This window comes from Podarcis liolepis, assembly GCF_965112155.1.
Source record: "Podarcis liolepis genome assembly, chromosome: 13".
NCBI classification, from domain to species: Eukaryota; Metazoa; Chordata; class Lepidosauria; order Squamata; family Lacertidae; genus Podarcis; species Podarcis liolepis.
Genome location: NC_139573.1, coordinates 54,151,797 through 54,167,569, shown reverse-complemented (window position 1 = coordinate 54,167,569; position 15,773 = coordinate 54,151,797). Strand labels below are relative to the sequence as shown.

At 41.6% G+C, this 15,773-nt stretch overlaps 1 protein-coding gene across 18 annotated transcripts in view; it reads left to right on the top strand.

Annotated features, from left to right (window-relative positions):
* Window positions 1-15,563, top strand: part of GRB10 (growth factor receptor bound protein 10) — a 99,352-nt gene extending 83,789 nt beyond the window's left edge. For 5 of the 18 annotated variants that reach the window (XM_083473190.1, XM_083473182.1, XM_083473193.1 and 2 more), the window contains 8 exons: window positions 54-131; window positions 1,982-2,098; window positions 4,277-4,343; window positions 4,776-4,863; window positions 7,501-7,594; window positions 11,183-12,657; window positions 12,728-12,759; window positions 12,862-15,563. In XM_083473190.1, the coding sequence (XP_083329316.1) occupies window positions 54-131; window positions 1,982-2,098; window positions 4,277-4,343; window positions 4,776-4,863; window positions 7,501-7,594; window positions 11,183-11,329 (591 nt within the window). In that variant the 3' untranslated portion in view covers window positions 11,330-12,657; window positions 12,728-12,759; window positions 12,862-15,563. Of the gene's footprint in view, window positions 1-53; window positions 132-1,981; window positions 2,099-4,276; window positions 4,344-4,775; window positions 4,864-7,500; window positions 7,595-11,182; window positions 12,760-12,838 lie in introns of those variants that run through there. The other 13 variants (XM_083473177.1, XM_083473179.1, XM_083473189.1 and 10 more) reach the window with 4 other exon arrangements.
* Window positions 15,564-15,773: the final 210 nt, after the last annotated feature.

Here is a 15,773-nt window from a genome sequence, read left to right as displayed (position 1 = left end):
TACATAAAGAAAATAAATACCTGTCTATTTCCCCCCCGCACTACAATCTGCAGTATGGGATGTTGCTGTACCAGAACTACAGAATTCCGCAACAGAGAAAAGCTGCGCTTCCGCATTTCACCACTCCTATAGTAAGTTTATAATTTTAAGTTCTGTTATAGTCAGCTCAGAGTTTAAACGAGAAGCTTCTTGCCCACAAGTAGTGACTTTGGAGTTGCCAGATGCTGGATCAAGAGGAATACAATTGCCTGGAAAGGGCTAAGCTGTGTCTGGCACCGTGGTTTCATCAGCACCGCTGTCTGAAGCATAGCAGCTTATAGCCTAATTCAGGTTGCTCCTCAAGTTCAAGGCTTGCATTCCCAGTTGTTGGTTGGATCACCGCTCCCATCATCCCTGACTGCTACCTCTGCTGGCTGCGGATGATGGGAGTTGCAGTCCCAACATCATCTGAGAACTCAAGGTTGAGAAAGGCTCTCCCCCACAATAGTGGGTAAAAGCACATTAATAACAATAATAATAATTTTTATTTATACCCCGCCCTCCCCGGCCAAAACCGGCTAACATCAAATGTATAACACATTAACATAAAATCAGACAATCAGTTAAAATACATTAGAATGTTTTATCATTTTACTGTTGTTAGCCGCTCTGAGCCTGGCTTCGGCTGGGGAGGGTTGGATATAAATAAAAATTATTATTATTATTATTATTATTATTATTATTATTATTATTATCCTAAAATCAGATCAGGATCAGAACAAAATCCAGTCAGATGGCAACCCGCAGATTAGGGTTGGGGACCTTAAATGCTCAACAGGCCCAACTGTTTGTGCTGAACTTATATGGGGCTGTGAGAGAAATTGGGAGGCCATTTTCATGCAAGTTCTTCTAATTTCTGGGGAATATTAGACAATGGACTCTGCTGTTGCTAGGCAACAGTTTCTGGTCAATCTTAGCCCTGGAAGTATAGAAACTTGCTCTTGTTAGGCTAGATTCTTATAGGCCAGGCCTCAGCCTTGAAGATTTTCTTGTCCAGATAGGCCAAGAAGTTTAGAAATTAGGTGTGAAAGGATAACCGTGAGAAGCAGTTGGAGTAAAAAGAGTTCAAAAGTCATGGAAGGAACAGAATAGATATCTGAAGTGTCCAGCAGCCAGTCTCTTCCCCCACCGCCCACCCCAATTTTTTAAATGGAATTTTAATAATGACAATCAGGTTACAGAAAAAAGAAACAAAGGGGTTGGAGGGAATAGCTTAGAGAAAGGAAGGAAACAAAGATAAGTTGTCACATTTGCCAATAAAGAAATATGGGATACAGCAATGCAATTTTCTGAGTCAATAATGAAACATGCCAAGGGGAGAATGATGCATGGTCTTATCATTACAAAGGGTTCCGTGGTCTTAAGTCAGAATGATTTTTTAAAAATAATTTCAAGATAGGAAATAGAAAGTAACCTTGAACTGTAGTAAATTCATACACTTGCAGAGACTGGTTAACACCTGGGCTATTCCTGGGCTACTGTGTCTGTATATAAAATAAAATTGGACCGAATGGCAGAGAAGCGCCCTCATAGCCTCCCTGTGCGTACAGAACTGGTTGTGTTGAACTAGCTTTGTATATATTGGATTATACAAAAGCAATAAAAACTGAATGAAAAGAAATGAAGCCAGCTGTGCTGTTTTGTGGATCCCAGCCTATAAATGTTAAATGTGAAGCCAGATTCATAAGGCTCCTCACATGAAAGCTTATCCACACTTAGGCCAACGAAAGCTTTGCGCAGTGAAAACCCATCACCAAAACCATGTTTACGTTTCTTATTTTCCTGGCCAAGCAGAGCAACATCTGCCTATGGCAAGTTAAAAAAAACCCCAGTCTCTAAAAACTGACAATCTGGAGAAGGGTTGGAGGAGCATGCAAAAATAATAAAAGTAACCAGTAGTTACCTTTTCTAGATAATGCCATTAAAACAATTTTCCTTTCAGAGAAGTGTGTCTGAAAATTCCTTAGTAGCAATGGATTTTTCCGGACAAATAGGAAGAGTTATTGAAAACCCAGCAGAAGCCCAGAGTGCCGCCCTGGAGGAAGGCTATGCTTGGAGGGTAAGGGAGCTTCCGTCTTCGCAATTTCTGACTGATAACCTCCCGTGGCCATGGCAGCGTAGTGGTCACGACCACCGACGGGAAATTTATTTATGAACAAAGGTCTAAGAAAAGAGCAACTGGCTTAACATTGTCAGAAGTGGGATGGGAGCCGCTGTGGTGTGGCTGGTGGCGGGAACGTCTGAAGGAATTTGATCATGTGAGTGGAGACTGGAAGCACCGTGAATTTCCATGTCAGAGCTCCAGGTTCTCCCAAGTTGCTGGTGAGGTGGCAGCTATATTTGCCAGCCAGAATCCACATGGTTTGAATTCCTTGCGGCATTACCAGAAGCAGTGCGGGGGCAGTACTATGTTGCAGAAACTCAAATTTTGGTAGACCTTGCAATAGCTTCCTGTCATGTTTTCCATTCTGCAATACAGTGGTTCCTCGGGTTAACTATTTAATTCATTCTGGAGGTCTGTTCTTAACCTGAAACTGTTCTTAACCTGAAGCACCACTTTAGCTAATGGGGGCCTCCCGCTGCCGCCGCGCCGCCAGAGCACGATTTCTGTTCTCTTCCTGAAGCAAAGTTCTTAACCCGAGGTACTATTTCTGGGTTAGTGGAGTCTGTAACCTGAAGCATATGTAACCTAAAGCGTATGTAACCCGAGGTACCACTGTATTCACAGTAAAATGAGCATGGGTGTGTGCCAAGTGCTGTTTCAGAAGGGCAGCAAGGTTGCGCGCATACGCGAGACGTACGTCTTGGACACGCCCATCACATTAAGAGGTCATATATGTCTTCCTCAGGAGAGCTGAGGTGCTGTCTCCTCTGTCTGAAATATTTATCTCTCTCTTTATCTTGGATCTCTGGGTGGGTGACAGTAATTTGGAAGCAGAACCATAGTATCAGGGGGCAGGGCATTCTAAAACTGGGGTGGCACCATGAGAATGCCAATCACTGTAAGGAAGACAATTCCCACAGGTTGGACACTGAAGACAGCCTCCTTTTATGATCTTAATTCCTGGGCAGGACAATATCTGGAGAGACGCTGTGCCATTTGGGCTCCAATTTGTTCAGGGGTTTGTAAGTCGTCTGTAGAACCTTGAACTCAGACCAAAAACATATCGACAGCCAGTGCAGATCTTTGAGAATCAACACAATATGGCTCATGATTCCAGTCAAATTCAAAAAACTAGTTAACTGCATTTTGGTCCAGAAGCAGCCTTTGAGTTGTTTTCAAGGGCAGCCCCATATAGAGTGAATTACAGTAGTCCAAATTGTTGTTTCTAGTTGCTATTACTATTCCTGCCATTAAATATAATTTAAATGGGATTTAAATTGCATATACAATATAAAGTTAAATGGGCCTGCAGACAATAAGGTGATAGTTTGTGCTGTGTTGGATAATATTGTTATAACAATTGCTCCTAAATGAACTGAAATTTTTGTTTTTACCTCTAATATGCTGTAGGATTTTAATGAATTTTGCACCTTGCCTCCAATAGAAATCTCAGATCTCTCTCTCGCTCTCTCTCTCTCTGTGTGTGTGTGTAAAGTGATTTGCATTCCACAAAAATAATTCAAACTTTAAAAAAAAATTCCTCCAAAGATCTCAGAATTGTATAAATGATACTTCTTCTCCCACAATCTCAAATCCCTGTGATTGATTAGAACTAAGTCACAATAAGTGGTCCAAAATCATCCAGGAAGCTTTGTGGTTTAGCAGAGGTTTGAACCCAGGGCTGAAGAAGATACTTGATTGACATAGGGCTAATGGCGTGTTGTTGGCTTATCAATGGAGTACTAAGCAGCCTCCCCGTATGCTTAAAAGAGACTTAATTTGATTATTGCTCCATGCAGACAAAAAACCTCTCTCTCACACACACAACCACACTTTTCATCCAAAGAGCATTTTGTAATGGTTGTATAACAATAAAATTGGATTGGAGAAATCTGCTTCAACTTTTCCCCCAATGAGCTTCTTGGCTGATTTGGAAGCCAAATCAAAATTCAACTTTTAATTTTTTAATTTTATTTTTAAGGTTCAGAAACTTCACATATTCTCAATGCATTGCAATACATTTCCTGTCATGGCATGAAGAAACTGAAACTGGGTTAAACGTTTTTATATGTTGTTTTTGCATATAGTAATATTAATAATTTGAGGTTTTGTGCTTGCTTCTTTGTTCTACAGAAACGCAGCACAAGAATGAATATCCTTGGCAGCCAAAGTCCTCTTCATCCTTCCATGCTGAACACAGGTAAGAAAAATTGAAACTGACAAGTATTTGGAGAGGTAGATGATCTCGTATAATTTCTGTGGGAAAGCTGAGACTGTAATTAATTTTCCCTGATTCCGCTGAATTCCGTCAAACTTCAGTGCTCATCTGTGGTTGGATGATGCCCATGTTGATTAAAATTTAACTTAAATTATATTAAGCCATATTTGCTCTTCTTGTGCCAGAAAGCTAGAGTTTATTCTTTGTCCTTTTAAAAGGGAACGTTGATGTTTAGCTTGAGCCCCGTTCGTGCTAAACATTTTGTGCAATGGCTTGTATGTTTGATTCATTTTTTGTGGGAAACCCAGCCAGATGGGTGGCGTATAAATATTAATATATTGATATATTAATTAATTATAGAAGAATTGGGCTACGGTGCTGAATACTAGCAATGACCAGTTATTTCTCCTTCAGTTATTCATAGGACACAAAACTGGTTTCACGGCAGAATCTCTAGAGAAGAATCGCACAGGATTATTAAACAGCAGGGTCTTGTGGATGGGTACGTTCTTCCTCCCAGCACGTGATATTTGCCGCTGTGCCGAGTGTCCCAGATACAACCATGATCCAAATTTTCATGTACAGTGGTGCCCCGCAAGACGAATGCCTCGCAAGACGGAAAACCCGCTAAACGAAAGAGTTTTCCGTTTTGGAGGTGCTTCGCAAAACAAATCTCCTATGGGCTTGCTTCGCAAGATGACAATGCCTTGCGAGTTCCTGCTGTTTTTTTCCCTTCCCCCCCCCTTTTTCTAAGCCGCTAAGCCACTTATCATCTGATCCGATAAGCCGCCAATAGCGCTAATCCGCTAATCCGTCAATGGGCTTGCTTCACAAGACGAAAAAACCGCTAGACGAAGAGAATCACAGAACGGATTCTTTTCGTCTTGCGAGGCACCACTGTAAAAGTACCTAGTCTGAAAAGACCACGGCATACAATCCTTGGCGAGGGCTGGGGGTGAGGAGGAAATGGGGTGGCATATTATTTTACTGAAGGTTTGTAGGATCACAGGATGTAGCTCAAAATGTTGTCTACTGGCATCACCTTTCCAGGGTCTTCTCAGGCTGCCTGGCGATGCCAGAGTTTTAATTTGGGACTTACGTTACACTTCCCTATGAATGCTCAAATGTTCTGCATAGATTCTCCTCGCTCTGGCCTGCAACCCTGATGGTGGGTAATTAAAAAGACTTATATTGCTCTGACTGTTCACGAGCATTTCCAAGGTTGCAAGGTTTGTCAAAATTTCATCAGCCAAATTTCAAATTAGACAAAATAAAAAAATTCCTTCCAGTAGCACCTTAAAGACCAACTAAGTTAGTTCTTGGTATGAGCTTTCGTGTGCATGCACACTTCTTCAGATACACTGAAACAGAAGTTGCCAGATCCTTCTATATAGTGAGAAGGTGGGGAGGGGTATTACTCAGAAGGGTGGTGGGAATGGGAGATTGGCAGATAGCTGAGATGAGCCTGTTGACGACTCTTAACGACTGTAATAGGTCTTACAGGAAAAGGCAAGGGGTGAGAAGGTGAGAAATGGCTTAGTCATGTATAATGAGATAAGAATCCAATGTCTCTGTTCAGACCAGGTCTCTCCATGGTTTTAAGTTTGGTAATGAGTTGCAATTCAGCAGCTTCTCTTTCCAGTCTATTTCTGAAATTCCTTTGTAGTAAAACAGCTACTTTGAGATCTTGTATAGAATGTCCTGGGAGATTGAAGCCACCCAATCTTAAACAACTCCTAACCCACAATAATACCGCAACCAGACTTAACACGGACACTGGCACCAGAGCCTGCAATAAACCCAGATGCCAACTTTGCTGCCACATACACCCGGACAACACCATTACTGGCCCCAACAACATCACACATACCATCTCGGGACTATTTAATTGCTCATCGTCTAACATTGTGTATGCCATCAAATGCCAACAGTGTCCTTCAGCTCTCTATATTGGACAAACAGGCCAAACCTTACGCCAAAGAATAAACGGACATAAATCTGACATCAAGAATCACAAAACAGAGAAACCAGTAGGAGAACACTTCAATCTCCCAGGACATTCTATACAAGATCTCAAAGTAGCTGTTTTACTACAAAGGAATTTCAGAAATAGACTGGAAAGAGAAGCTGCTGAATTGCAACTCATTACCAAACTTAAAACCATGGAGAGACCTGGTCTGAACAGAGACATTGGATTCTTATCTCATTATACATGACTAAGCCATTTCTCACCTTCTCACCCCTTGCCTTTTCCTGTAAGACCTATTACAGTCGTTAAGAGTCGTCAACAGGCTCATCTCAGCTATCTGCCAATCTCCCATTCCCACCACCCTTCTGAGTAATACCCCTCCCCACCTTTTCTCTATATAGAAGGATCTGGCAACTTCTGTTTCAGTGTATCTGAAGAATACTATGGCAGACCAACACGGCTACCTATCTGCATTTCAAATTAGAGTTAGACTCTAGTGTGTGCTGGTGTCAACAGACTGGTTGGACACAGAGAAGTGGTGGGAGGAACCAGATGGCGAACCCCAAGGGAGGAAGGCTCAGAGCCCAGGGATTGGTGGTGGGGCAATGATGAGAGGTCAGAGGGAGAAGACTGGGGAAAGGAGGTGTTGGAAGAGGCAGCAGGGCTTAGGGAGCAGAACCCGGGGAGCTGGGAGAGTCTGTGGCAGAGATAAGTCCAGAATTCGAGGCAGAAGCAGGAGAGGAGGGAAGCCAAGAGCCATAGAGGAGCCCTGTTGGTGAAGAAGCATGTGACAAGCTCCCCGCCCCCCGGTCTCCCAGAACCAGAAGAGGGGTGAAAAGGGCAGAGGAGAGGGTGGCGGCATGCAGGCACAGTCTCAGACAGCTTGTGAAAAACACTGGAGAAGAGGGGACTTGGGCAGCTGTGAGGAGGACCTTCAGTCTTAACAACTGCTTCATGGCTGCAGGACCTGCCAGAGAAACGTTGCTGTGCTTATTAGGCCTGACACACCTATGCAGATCCTGTTTTTGCTAACAAAGAGTTAACTCCAACTCGCTTGGTGTGATTTACTGCTGGATCGCTCCTGTCAGCTGGTAAAATAATGAAACGGAGATGTTCATTTATTTCCAAATAGTAGTCCATTTAATAATAAAGTATAATATTGCTTCCCAGGTTATTTCTTCTCCGGGACAGCCAGAGTAACCCAAAGGCATTTGTACTTACACTGTGTCACCATCAAAAAATTAAGCATTTCCAGATTTTGCCGGTAAGTACGGCACTTTTAAAAAATGTGGTGCAGAATTCACAATGGGTTTTATTGATGAAGATTTCTGAAAGGCTTTTCAGTTCAACCAACGATAGCATTCATAAACTAGATTTTTTTCTCATTTCCTCTCTGTACTTTTCATAGAATATGTTAAGTTGGGCAAGACCTCTCCCCTGATCTGCTCCATCAGTCAGAAGAGGGCAGTTGCTTATCTCCACCACCCCCCCAATGCAGCAATGGAGCATTTGAATGTATGTGCATGTATAATCCAATGTTCAAAAGCCTAAAAGCCACAGGATGATATACAGAAACTGACACTGCAACTTTGACTGACTTCTGCATCAGTCTGTTCAGGTGTTCTGTCACAGCATAGGCGGCAGAGCCGCACACTGGGGAAAAGGCACACGGTCTCCTCTTCAGACAATGGACCAGATCAATCCAGATGTCGTCGTCATTATTATTTCAGAAAACAGGGCTGAATTTAGAAACCCTTATCTGTTTATGCACACTCATCTCCCATGTGTAATACTTAGTGAAAGACCTCTAGCCATAGTATTTCCAACATGGACAATACAAATGCCTTTGTTTCTCAGAGAATAACATCCTGAAATGCCAGATTATCTCCAGTGACAGCCAATCTTTAAAATTAATTTACGGTAATTTATTTTGGGCTACAATGTTTGTGATATTTCAGATATATTAGTCTTAACTTATTTTTGTGAAGAAGTTGTTTATATCTTTATGGGACAAAATTGTGAACGAAGCATAATTTTTAATTTTGGCTCTCTTTTTTTATTAGCCAAAAATTAACAAGTGGAAATCCACAATTCAAATTTCAAAATTGTTTTTTCCCCCAGTAGCACAATTAATATCATTGTTACAGAAAATGGAAAAGTTCGCCCATTTTTTGTGTCCGTTGTGTTTTTAAGGGTTGGTTGTCAGAGGTATCTCACAACAGGTTAATGCCCTTGCCCAGGACCGAGAGCAATGCTCCCTAACCATGCCAAACTTGTAGCTGCTGGCTTTTCGCATCAGCCTCCATGAGCATGGATCATACCGTAATGATCATTCCCAACTCACAGAAGATGGTCTAGGACAGTGATGGCCAAACTTGGCCCTCCAGCTGTTTGGGGACTACAATTCCCATCATCCCTGACCACTGGTCCTGTTAGCTAGGGATGATGGGAGTTGTAGTCCCAAACCAGCTGGACGGCCAAGTTAGGCCATCTCTGGTCTAGGAGGACACTGTGGTCAACAGTATCAAAAGCCACTGAGAGATTAAGCAACAGCAACAAGGTTTCACTTCCCCATCCCTCTCCCAAAGGTCAGGGCAACCAAGGTCAGTTCTGTCCCCAAAGCAGACATGAACCCAGTCCGAAATGGGTCAAGAGAATCATTTTCTTCCAATAGTGTCTGTAGCTATACCACCACCCTCTCAAGCACCTTACTGCCAAAGGACAGTATTTGTGACCAGGTGATAATTGTCAAGCTCTGCAACTTTCAGGGAGGGCTTTCTTTAAAGAGTGCCCACCTGTTTCAGGACATCAGGCGCATACTCCTCTTGTAAATATGTGTTAACCACACCCTGGACCTCCTCCTAAAGCTATGATATGGGCAAGAGTCAGGAAGGCATATTGTGGACCAAACCACTGCAAGCACTTCTCCCATGTGACAGCATTCAAGTCAGCATTGAAGGACGTAATCGTCCCAATGCAGAGGGATGCAAAACATGACTGTAGACTATCTCAGCTGCAGCTACCTGGACGTAGGAGGAATAATCCTCAACAGGGATGTGTTTGCAGCAATACAGGAGCACTTGGAAACCCACTGATAGACCTTTTTGCCTTCTCCAGGAACCACCCCTTCCCAAGCTACATGTTTAGATTTGAGGTAGCCTGGGCAGAGGCGCAGATACATGGAGTGCCAAAAGGACCACCCTCTTGACTTCTCCTGCTGCAGGAGGATACAAGAGATACAGGTGGAGCAGGCCCCTTTCCAGCCTTGGTTCTCTGAGACCCTCAACCTAGAGACTTCCTTACCCTGGTTCCTGCCAAACAAGGGGGACCTGTTAATTCAATGTGCTCCCCACTTCCTGGCTCAGCCACGTGCCCTAATTAGAATGTAATGTAACTTTTTAACTGTTGGATACCTCTTAACGTCAACTGGAAGATTCATTTTGGTTTGGTGTGCAGAGGCATCCAAGATAACATCCTGTTTCTCAGTGGCTAACATAACCCAAAACTTTGTTCCATCCTTGTGCCTAGCCTGATGTTGTCCATATCCTCTTCACAAAGTCAGCATCACCTTGCGCCCTATAGTTTGGCCTGCCCAGATGCCTCCTCCCTAGTTCTCCTTCCCTAATTATTTTCAAGACGCATTATATTTAAACCTTTGTGAGGGACAAAAGTGAGGAAAGAGAACCAGGCTTGGTGGAAAAAAATTAGTTTCATTTCCGGCCTTCCTGGGCAAGTCAAAGATATTAACCCATTGTTGGATACCTTCATGGTGAGCAACCAATGTTCTGTTCTATACCAGTAATACTAATTTGGTGGGAAGTGGGGTGGAGACAATATAAAAAGGGAAGGGAAGGATAAAATGGTAAAAGGATTGCGGGCAAATGTCCCGCAATCCTTGCGCCCTGACCTAGCCACTGTGATCCATGCGACGGTCACCTCCAGACTGGATTATTGTAACTCACTCTATGTGGGGCTGCCCTTGAGACTGACCCAGAAACTCCAGCGGGTGCAGAATGCCGCGGCGTGATTCCTTATGGGGTCCTCGCTGCGGGATCACATTCACCCAGTGCTACACCAGCTGCACTGGCTCCCGGTAGAGTACAGGATCAGGTTTGAGGTTCTGGTTTTAACCTTTAAAGCCCTAAACGGCCTAGGACCCTCGTACCTACAGCACCGCCTCTCCTGGTATGTCCCACGGAGGACCTTACGGTCTTCAAACAAAAACATCTTGAAGGTCACAGGCCACAGGCCTCAACCAGAGCCAGGGCTTTTTGGGCTGTGGCTCCAATCTGGTGGAACGCTCTGTCACAAGAGACTAGGGCCCTGCGGGACTTGACATCTTTCTGCAGGGCCTGCAAGACAGAGCTGTTCCACCACGCCTTTGGCCAAGGCACAGTCTGACCCCCTCCTTTGGTAATCCTCAGAGAACTCTAGCCCAATGGTTGCCATCAATTTGATTTGAATTGATTTTAGAATGCTGTATTATTTTACTTCGTTAGCCGCTCTGAGCCTGGAATTGGCTGGGGAGGGCAGGATATAAATAAAATGTTATTTATTTATTATATTTATTATTGTTGGGACTATGGGCTAAGGGTTAAGTCAAAAGATGGAGCTTTGCTGTGCCCAAAATTTGAAATGGTGAAATTTATATTTTGAATATCAGAATTGTGGATGAGGTAAAACCAACTTTAAACAAGTCTGAAGTATTAGCTCAATTGATAGATGAGCTTCTGTCAGTTGACACCCTTTGTTGATGTGCATCCATCCATTAGTTAGCACCCTAATTTGGTTATATTGCTGTTTAACTTGACATGGTTTTAGTATTTTAATATTTTTTTATTAATTTTTCAAGTGTGAAGATGACGGACAGATATTTTTCAGTCTGGATGATGGGAGCACCAAATTCACTGACCTAATACAGCTTGTTGAGTTCTACCAACTAAACAAGGGAGTTTTGCCGTGTAAACTCAAACACCACTGCATACGTGTGGCCTTATGACCTCTATTTGGATCCATGTTGAAGACCGACTTTGCTCAGTGATGGAAGTTGCTAGAGAAATATTATAAAAGGAAGGTTGACACTGGGGAATTAGCAGAATAGTTGTTCACAAGAATTATGCACCTTGGGGATTTGGAAAAGGATGAATTGAGCAACAGACTGAGATTTTGCTGGTTTGTATAACACCTGAACATGCTTGGTGCTGAGTGTCCTAGCAACCCCTAAAATCAGGAAAGGGTGTGTAAAATCATTAAACAAAACTGGAAACTGTCCCTTGGCTGGTCCATTTAACAGAATCAAGTTTGTGAAGCAAAATTATTGAAAAGAACTCTTGCCCTGGAATAATCTTGAGAATTTAAGACTTAGTGTGTTTACTTTTTGTATGGATCACACTCTACTATTTTTTGTTTTTTGCACTCCTACTTTTTGGATATTGCATATGGCCTATATTAGGAGCTGATAAAGCTTTTACACTTATGCAGGATTTGGGTATTAATCTAAATCCTGTATTTCATGAGTTGCTTCAGCCTAACAAGGATCTAGAAGACAAAAATATGACTTGATGGCTCTGAAAATCAGCAGCTATGTTATGTACCGATGCTCTTGAAGAAACAGTGTGGATACAACTATGGCAATATACACATACCAACATATGTACTCTTTAGAATGATTGGGTTTTTTTAAAAAATATATAATGGCTGTAGCTTGTGTGCAGGACACTAATAATAGCTAGTCATGCAAAGGATTCTGATTCTATGCATAAATGTGTTTTAACCCATTTTAATCTGAATGTGTTTTCTCTTCCCCCACATTCTCAGCCTACTAGAGCCCTCTGGTCTGCATGACCCTTTGGGGAAATCCACTGACAAAGGCTAGAGTGACAATATGTATTTGGAACCAGCTTTGGGAGGTGGGGCTTCACTTGTTTAGTCTACCTAGTAGGACACAAGTTCAGTGTTTCCTTGCTTTCTGACCATGTCACAGGGCCTTTTGTGCAGGTGTATCACTGTCCAATCTCCTAACCATGGTTGAGAGTTCCAGAGGGCCCCATGTGTTTGCATTCTCCTTCCCTCCAGCCTCTGAACCCACATTTTCAGTAACCAAAACACAGATTGCAAATAAGTCTTTAACCTTGTTTGCAAATGACTTGGGTCTACAGTTACTTGAAAATGCCAGTAAAGATGTAAGCCTAACTATAATTAGCTCCGAAACTGAAAGAAAGAGGGAAATGGCCATGGAGTATCCTGGTCTCCTAATTATGGTTAGACTGTTGGATATGGCCGAACTGGCACAGACATAGGGTTGTTTCCAACTAAGTTCTACTCAGAGTAGGTCCATAGAGAATATTAAGGACTTCCGTTACTAATGTCCATTAATTTCAATGGATCTACTCATGAGTGTGACTAACAATGGCTAAAACTCATAGAGTTGTTTTCCTAAGTCAGGCATAGGCAAACTCAGCCCTCCATATGTTTTGGGACTACAGCTCCCATCATCCCTGACCACTAGTCCTGTTCATCTGGAGGGCTGAGTTTGCCTATGCCTGTCCTAAGTGTTGGCAAGGCAACAGTGATGCCCAGCCAGGTAAATTTGAATAATTTCTTCTTCAGTTGAACTGTGTCTTGCTTGTATTGTGCAGGATTGCCAAAACTTCTGTACAAAACTGTGGGCAAAATCCATTGACTGCTCTCCATCCATTTCAGACCTGCTCAAAGAAAAGTTATGCAAGTGCCACCAGAATGATTGGGTGATTATATGCAGTAGTGCTGGATTAATGGCTTGTTTTATTGCTAATAGAAATTGGATATTCAACCCTTCATGCCACTGCTGAATTTACCATTGACAATTCAGTAACCTAATACTTGGGGGTTTGTGCACTAAAGTATTTATATTAGTTGGTCAAACTAGTTTGTGGCAAACTGGTTTGGTCTTGCTTCATTCCTGGTTCATCATTTAAATAAGGCCTGGTTCACACACAATGGTAAGCCATGGTTTATTAAACTATGGCTTATTAAGACCGTGGTGTAGCATTACATATGAGCCTGCCCAGTGGTTTTAACTTCTCATTTCTTTACTGCCAACAAATCATTATGTGAAGCCATTGTTTGTTGTAGGCTTATGAAGCTTGACTTGTTTTAGCTATAGTTTGGCATTGCAAGTGAACCAAGCACCCTTCCTTAACCATGATTTGTTTGGCCACTCCAACCAAAGTGTTCAGCAAGCTACAGAAGTCCGAGGAGAGTGCAGCTGGAAAGCAAAACAAACTCTTGAGAAACAAGCCATATCTTATTTGATCCTTTGTTGAGCAATTTGTCGTTAACTTGTGATTTGTTGAACAAACTGTGGCTTATCATTATATGCAAAGCAGATATTTTCAAGGCCTGTTTTAGGCTCTCTAAAGCCTTCCAGGTGGGCATTGGCTGTGTGGAGCAAATAATACCTGACCCAGCTTTAATCCAAATTGATAAATGGAAATTTGGGCACATATGGTAAGTAAATTGCAGGCGGCATAGTTAGGTTGGCTCAGAGGCTACCAGCTGCCTTCATGGGGAGACACATTTTGGAGGGCTTTATAATATCTGAACCAGGACAATCTCTTGTTAAATGTTTCATTTGTTCCATGTTTACATTGCTGTGCTTTTCCTTCTGGCGGTAGCTAGCATTAGAGGAAGGTCAGTGCTGGTTTGATTTCCCATTGGATTGCCATACGGTTTGTGACGGTCAGACTTTGAATATCATGGTCAATACACACATGATGTGCTTTGTGTACTTTGCACGGTTTATAAAGCAAGGAGTGTATTCACCCTAGGAATGTTCAGAATTACTGTTGCAAAATCAATTTTATCTCTACTGATTATCTCATGTAACTAATAAATAGCCCATTCCGCTGGCTGAAGTTGGAAAAGCAGTTCTTTATTCACAAGGTATTCTTATAGCGGTGAGAGTAGCTTAAGAAAAAATAACCAGCTTGAGTCACATATACCAGCTGAATTATCAATGGTATAAAAACACTGTATCTTAGTTTACAGAACACATTCTAGTAGCTTTGCCCCCATGAAATGTCTACATATAAAATGAAGAAACTTGACTTAGTTTTTATTAGAAACTTGCTGGTTTTATATGTGCATATTATTATTTTTGTCAATGTTCTTTAGACATCATATTAAGCTAAATTTTATCTTTGATTTCACTCTGCATTTTCTGTTTCACCCCTCCTATATATATTAAAAATGATTTAACATGCTCATTCTCTAGTTTCGGTAAGACCATTTAGACTTTTGAGATAAATTTGTGTCTTAACTTAGTTTTCAGCAAATTTAAAAAATCGTTTTGCATTGTTTCATGTTTATAAAACTTGCATTCTTTGACTATCATAATTTTCTATGTAGATAGCGGACTATTTTGTACACCCAACTTTAAAATGAGCTATTTTAAAGAAATGAGCCACATCAGAGTGGTAGCTACTTTACTAGAGCACACCATTATTGCTCCTCTCTTTTTTTTTGGTTTTGCTGGAAATGAAATTGTTAAAATCCCACCTTAAACATTTGCAGCAGATACAGCTGGTTGGCTGCTTCAAAACCAAGGACTGAAGGACATTTGACTTCTTTTGTATTTAAATGACATGAATGTAAAGAGGGACGCTCAGGGTTGTTTCTGGAGCCTGTTGAATTTTTATCATTTGTTTTTGTTTGCCTGTGATCTTTATTTTCTAAAATAAAATACTTCATGTAGCAATCTTGGAATATGTTGAGAAGGAAAATGTCAAACCACCTGGTAAAAAAATAATAATTAAAAAACAAGTAGGTAAGTTATAGAACAGTAGGTGTTTGAAAATGAACAGCTTTTTTATTTGTTGAATTAATCTTGAAGAAACACGTGCCTCAGTTTTTAGATGTTTTGTCTTCTCTTTTCTGCACTAAGTACCTGACCGTTTTGACCAATCAATGCACCTTTCCAGTGGCAAGACTTGCTTATTGTAAATTATATTGTCACAATGCAAGACTTTTTAGTGACTGTAATATGGAATAAAAGTTAAGTTTTCAGGGAATGCAAAAGGTATTAATTTAAGAGACAAAACCTCTTACTCAATATGCATTGCTTCATAACTGTAAATAGCTTTGTGGGGGGGGGGTTGTGAAGCTAATTGTAATCTTTCAGGTATTTTTGTACAATTGAGGGACTGATTCTGTTTCTTGTAACTAGAAATAAACATTCATACAATTGTATTCAATTTATATTATTAGTAATGATTTGTTTCTGATGTTGGTAGAGGGTACATTTGCCAGACTAATCGAAACTACTCATCAGCTACAGTAAATTACCTATTTATGTGGGCCAATGACCATTGATGCTGCTACCACTAGTGAGGTTCTCTCAGATCCTTCCATGCATTGAGAAGATGCCCGAGGGGGTTGTGTTGGGTGGTCCTGCTCTGCACACT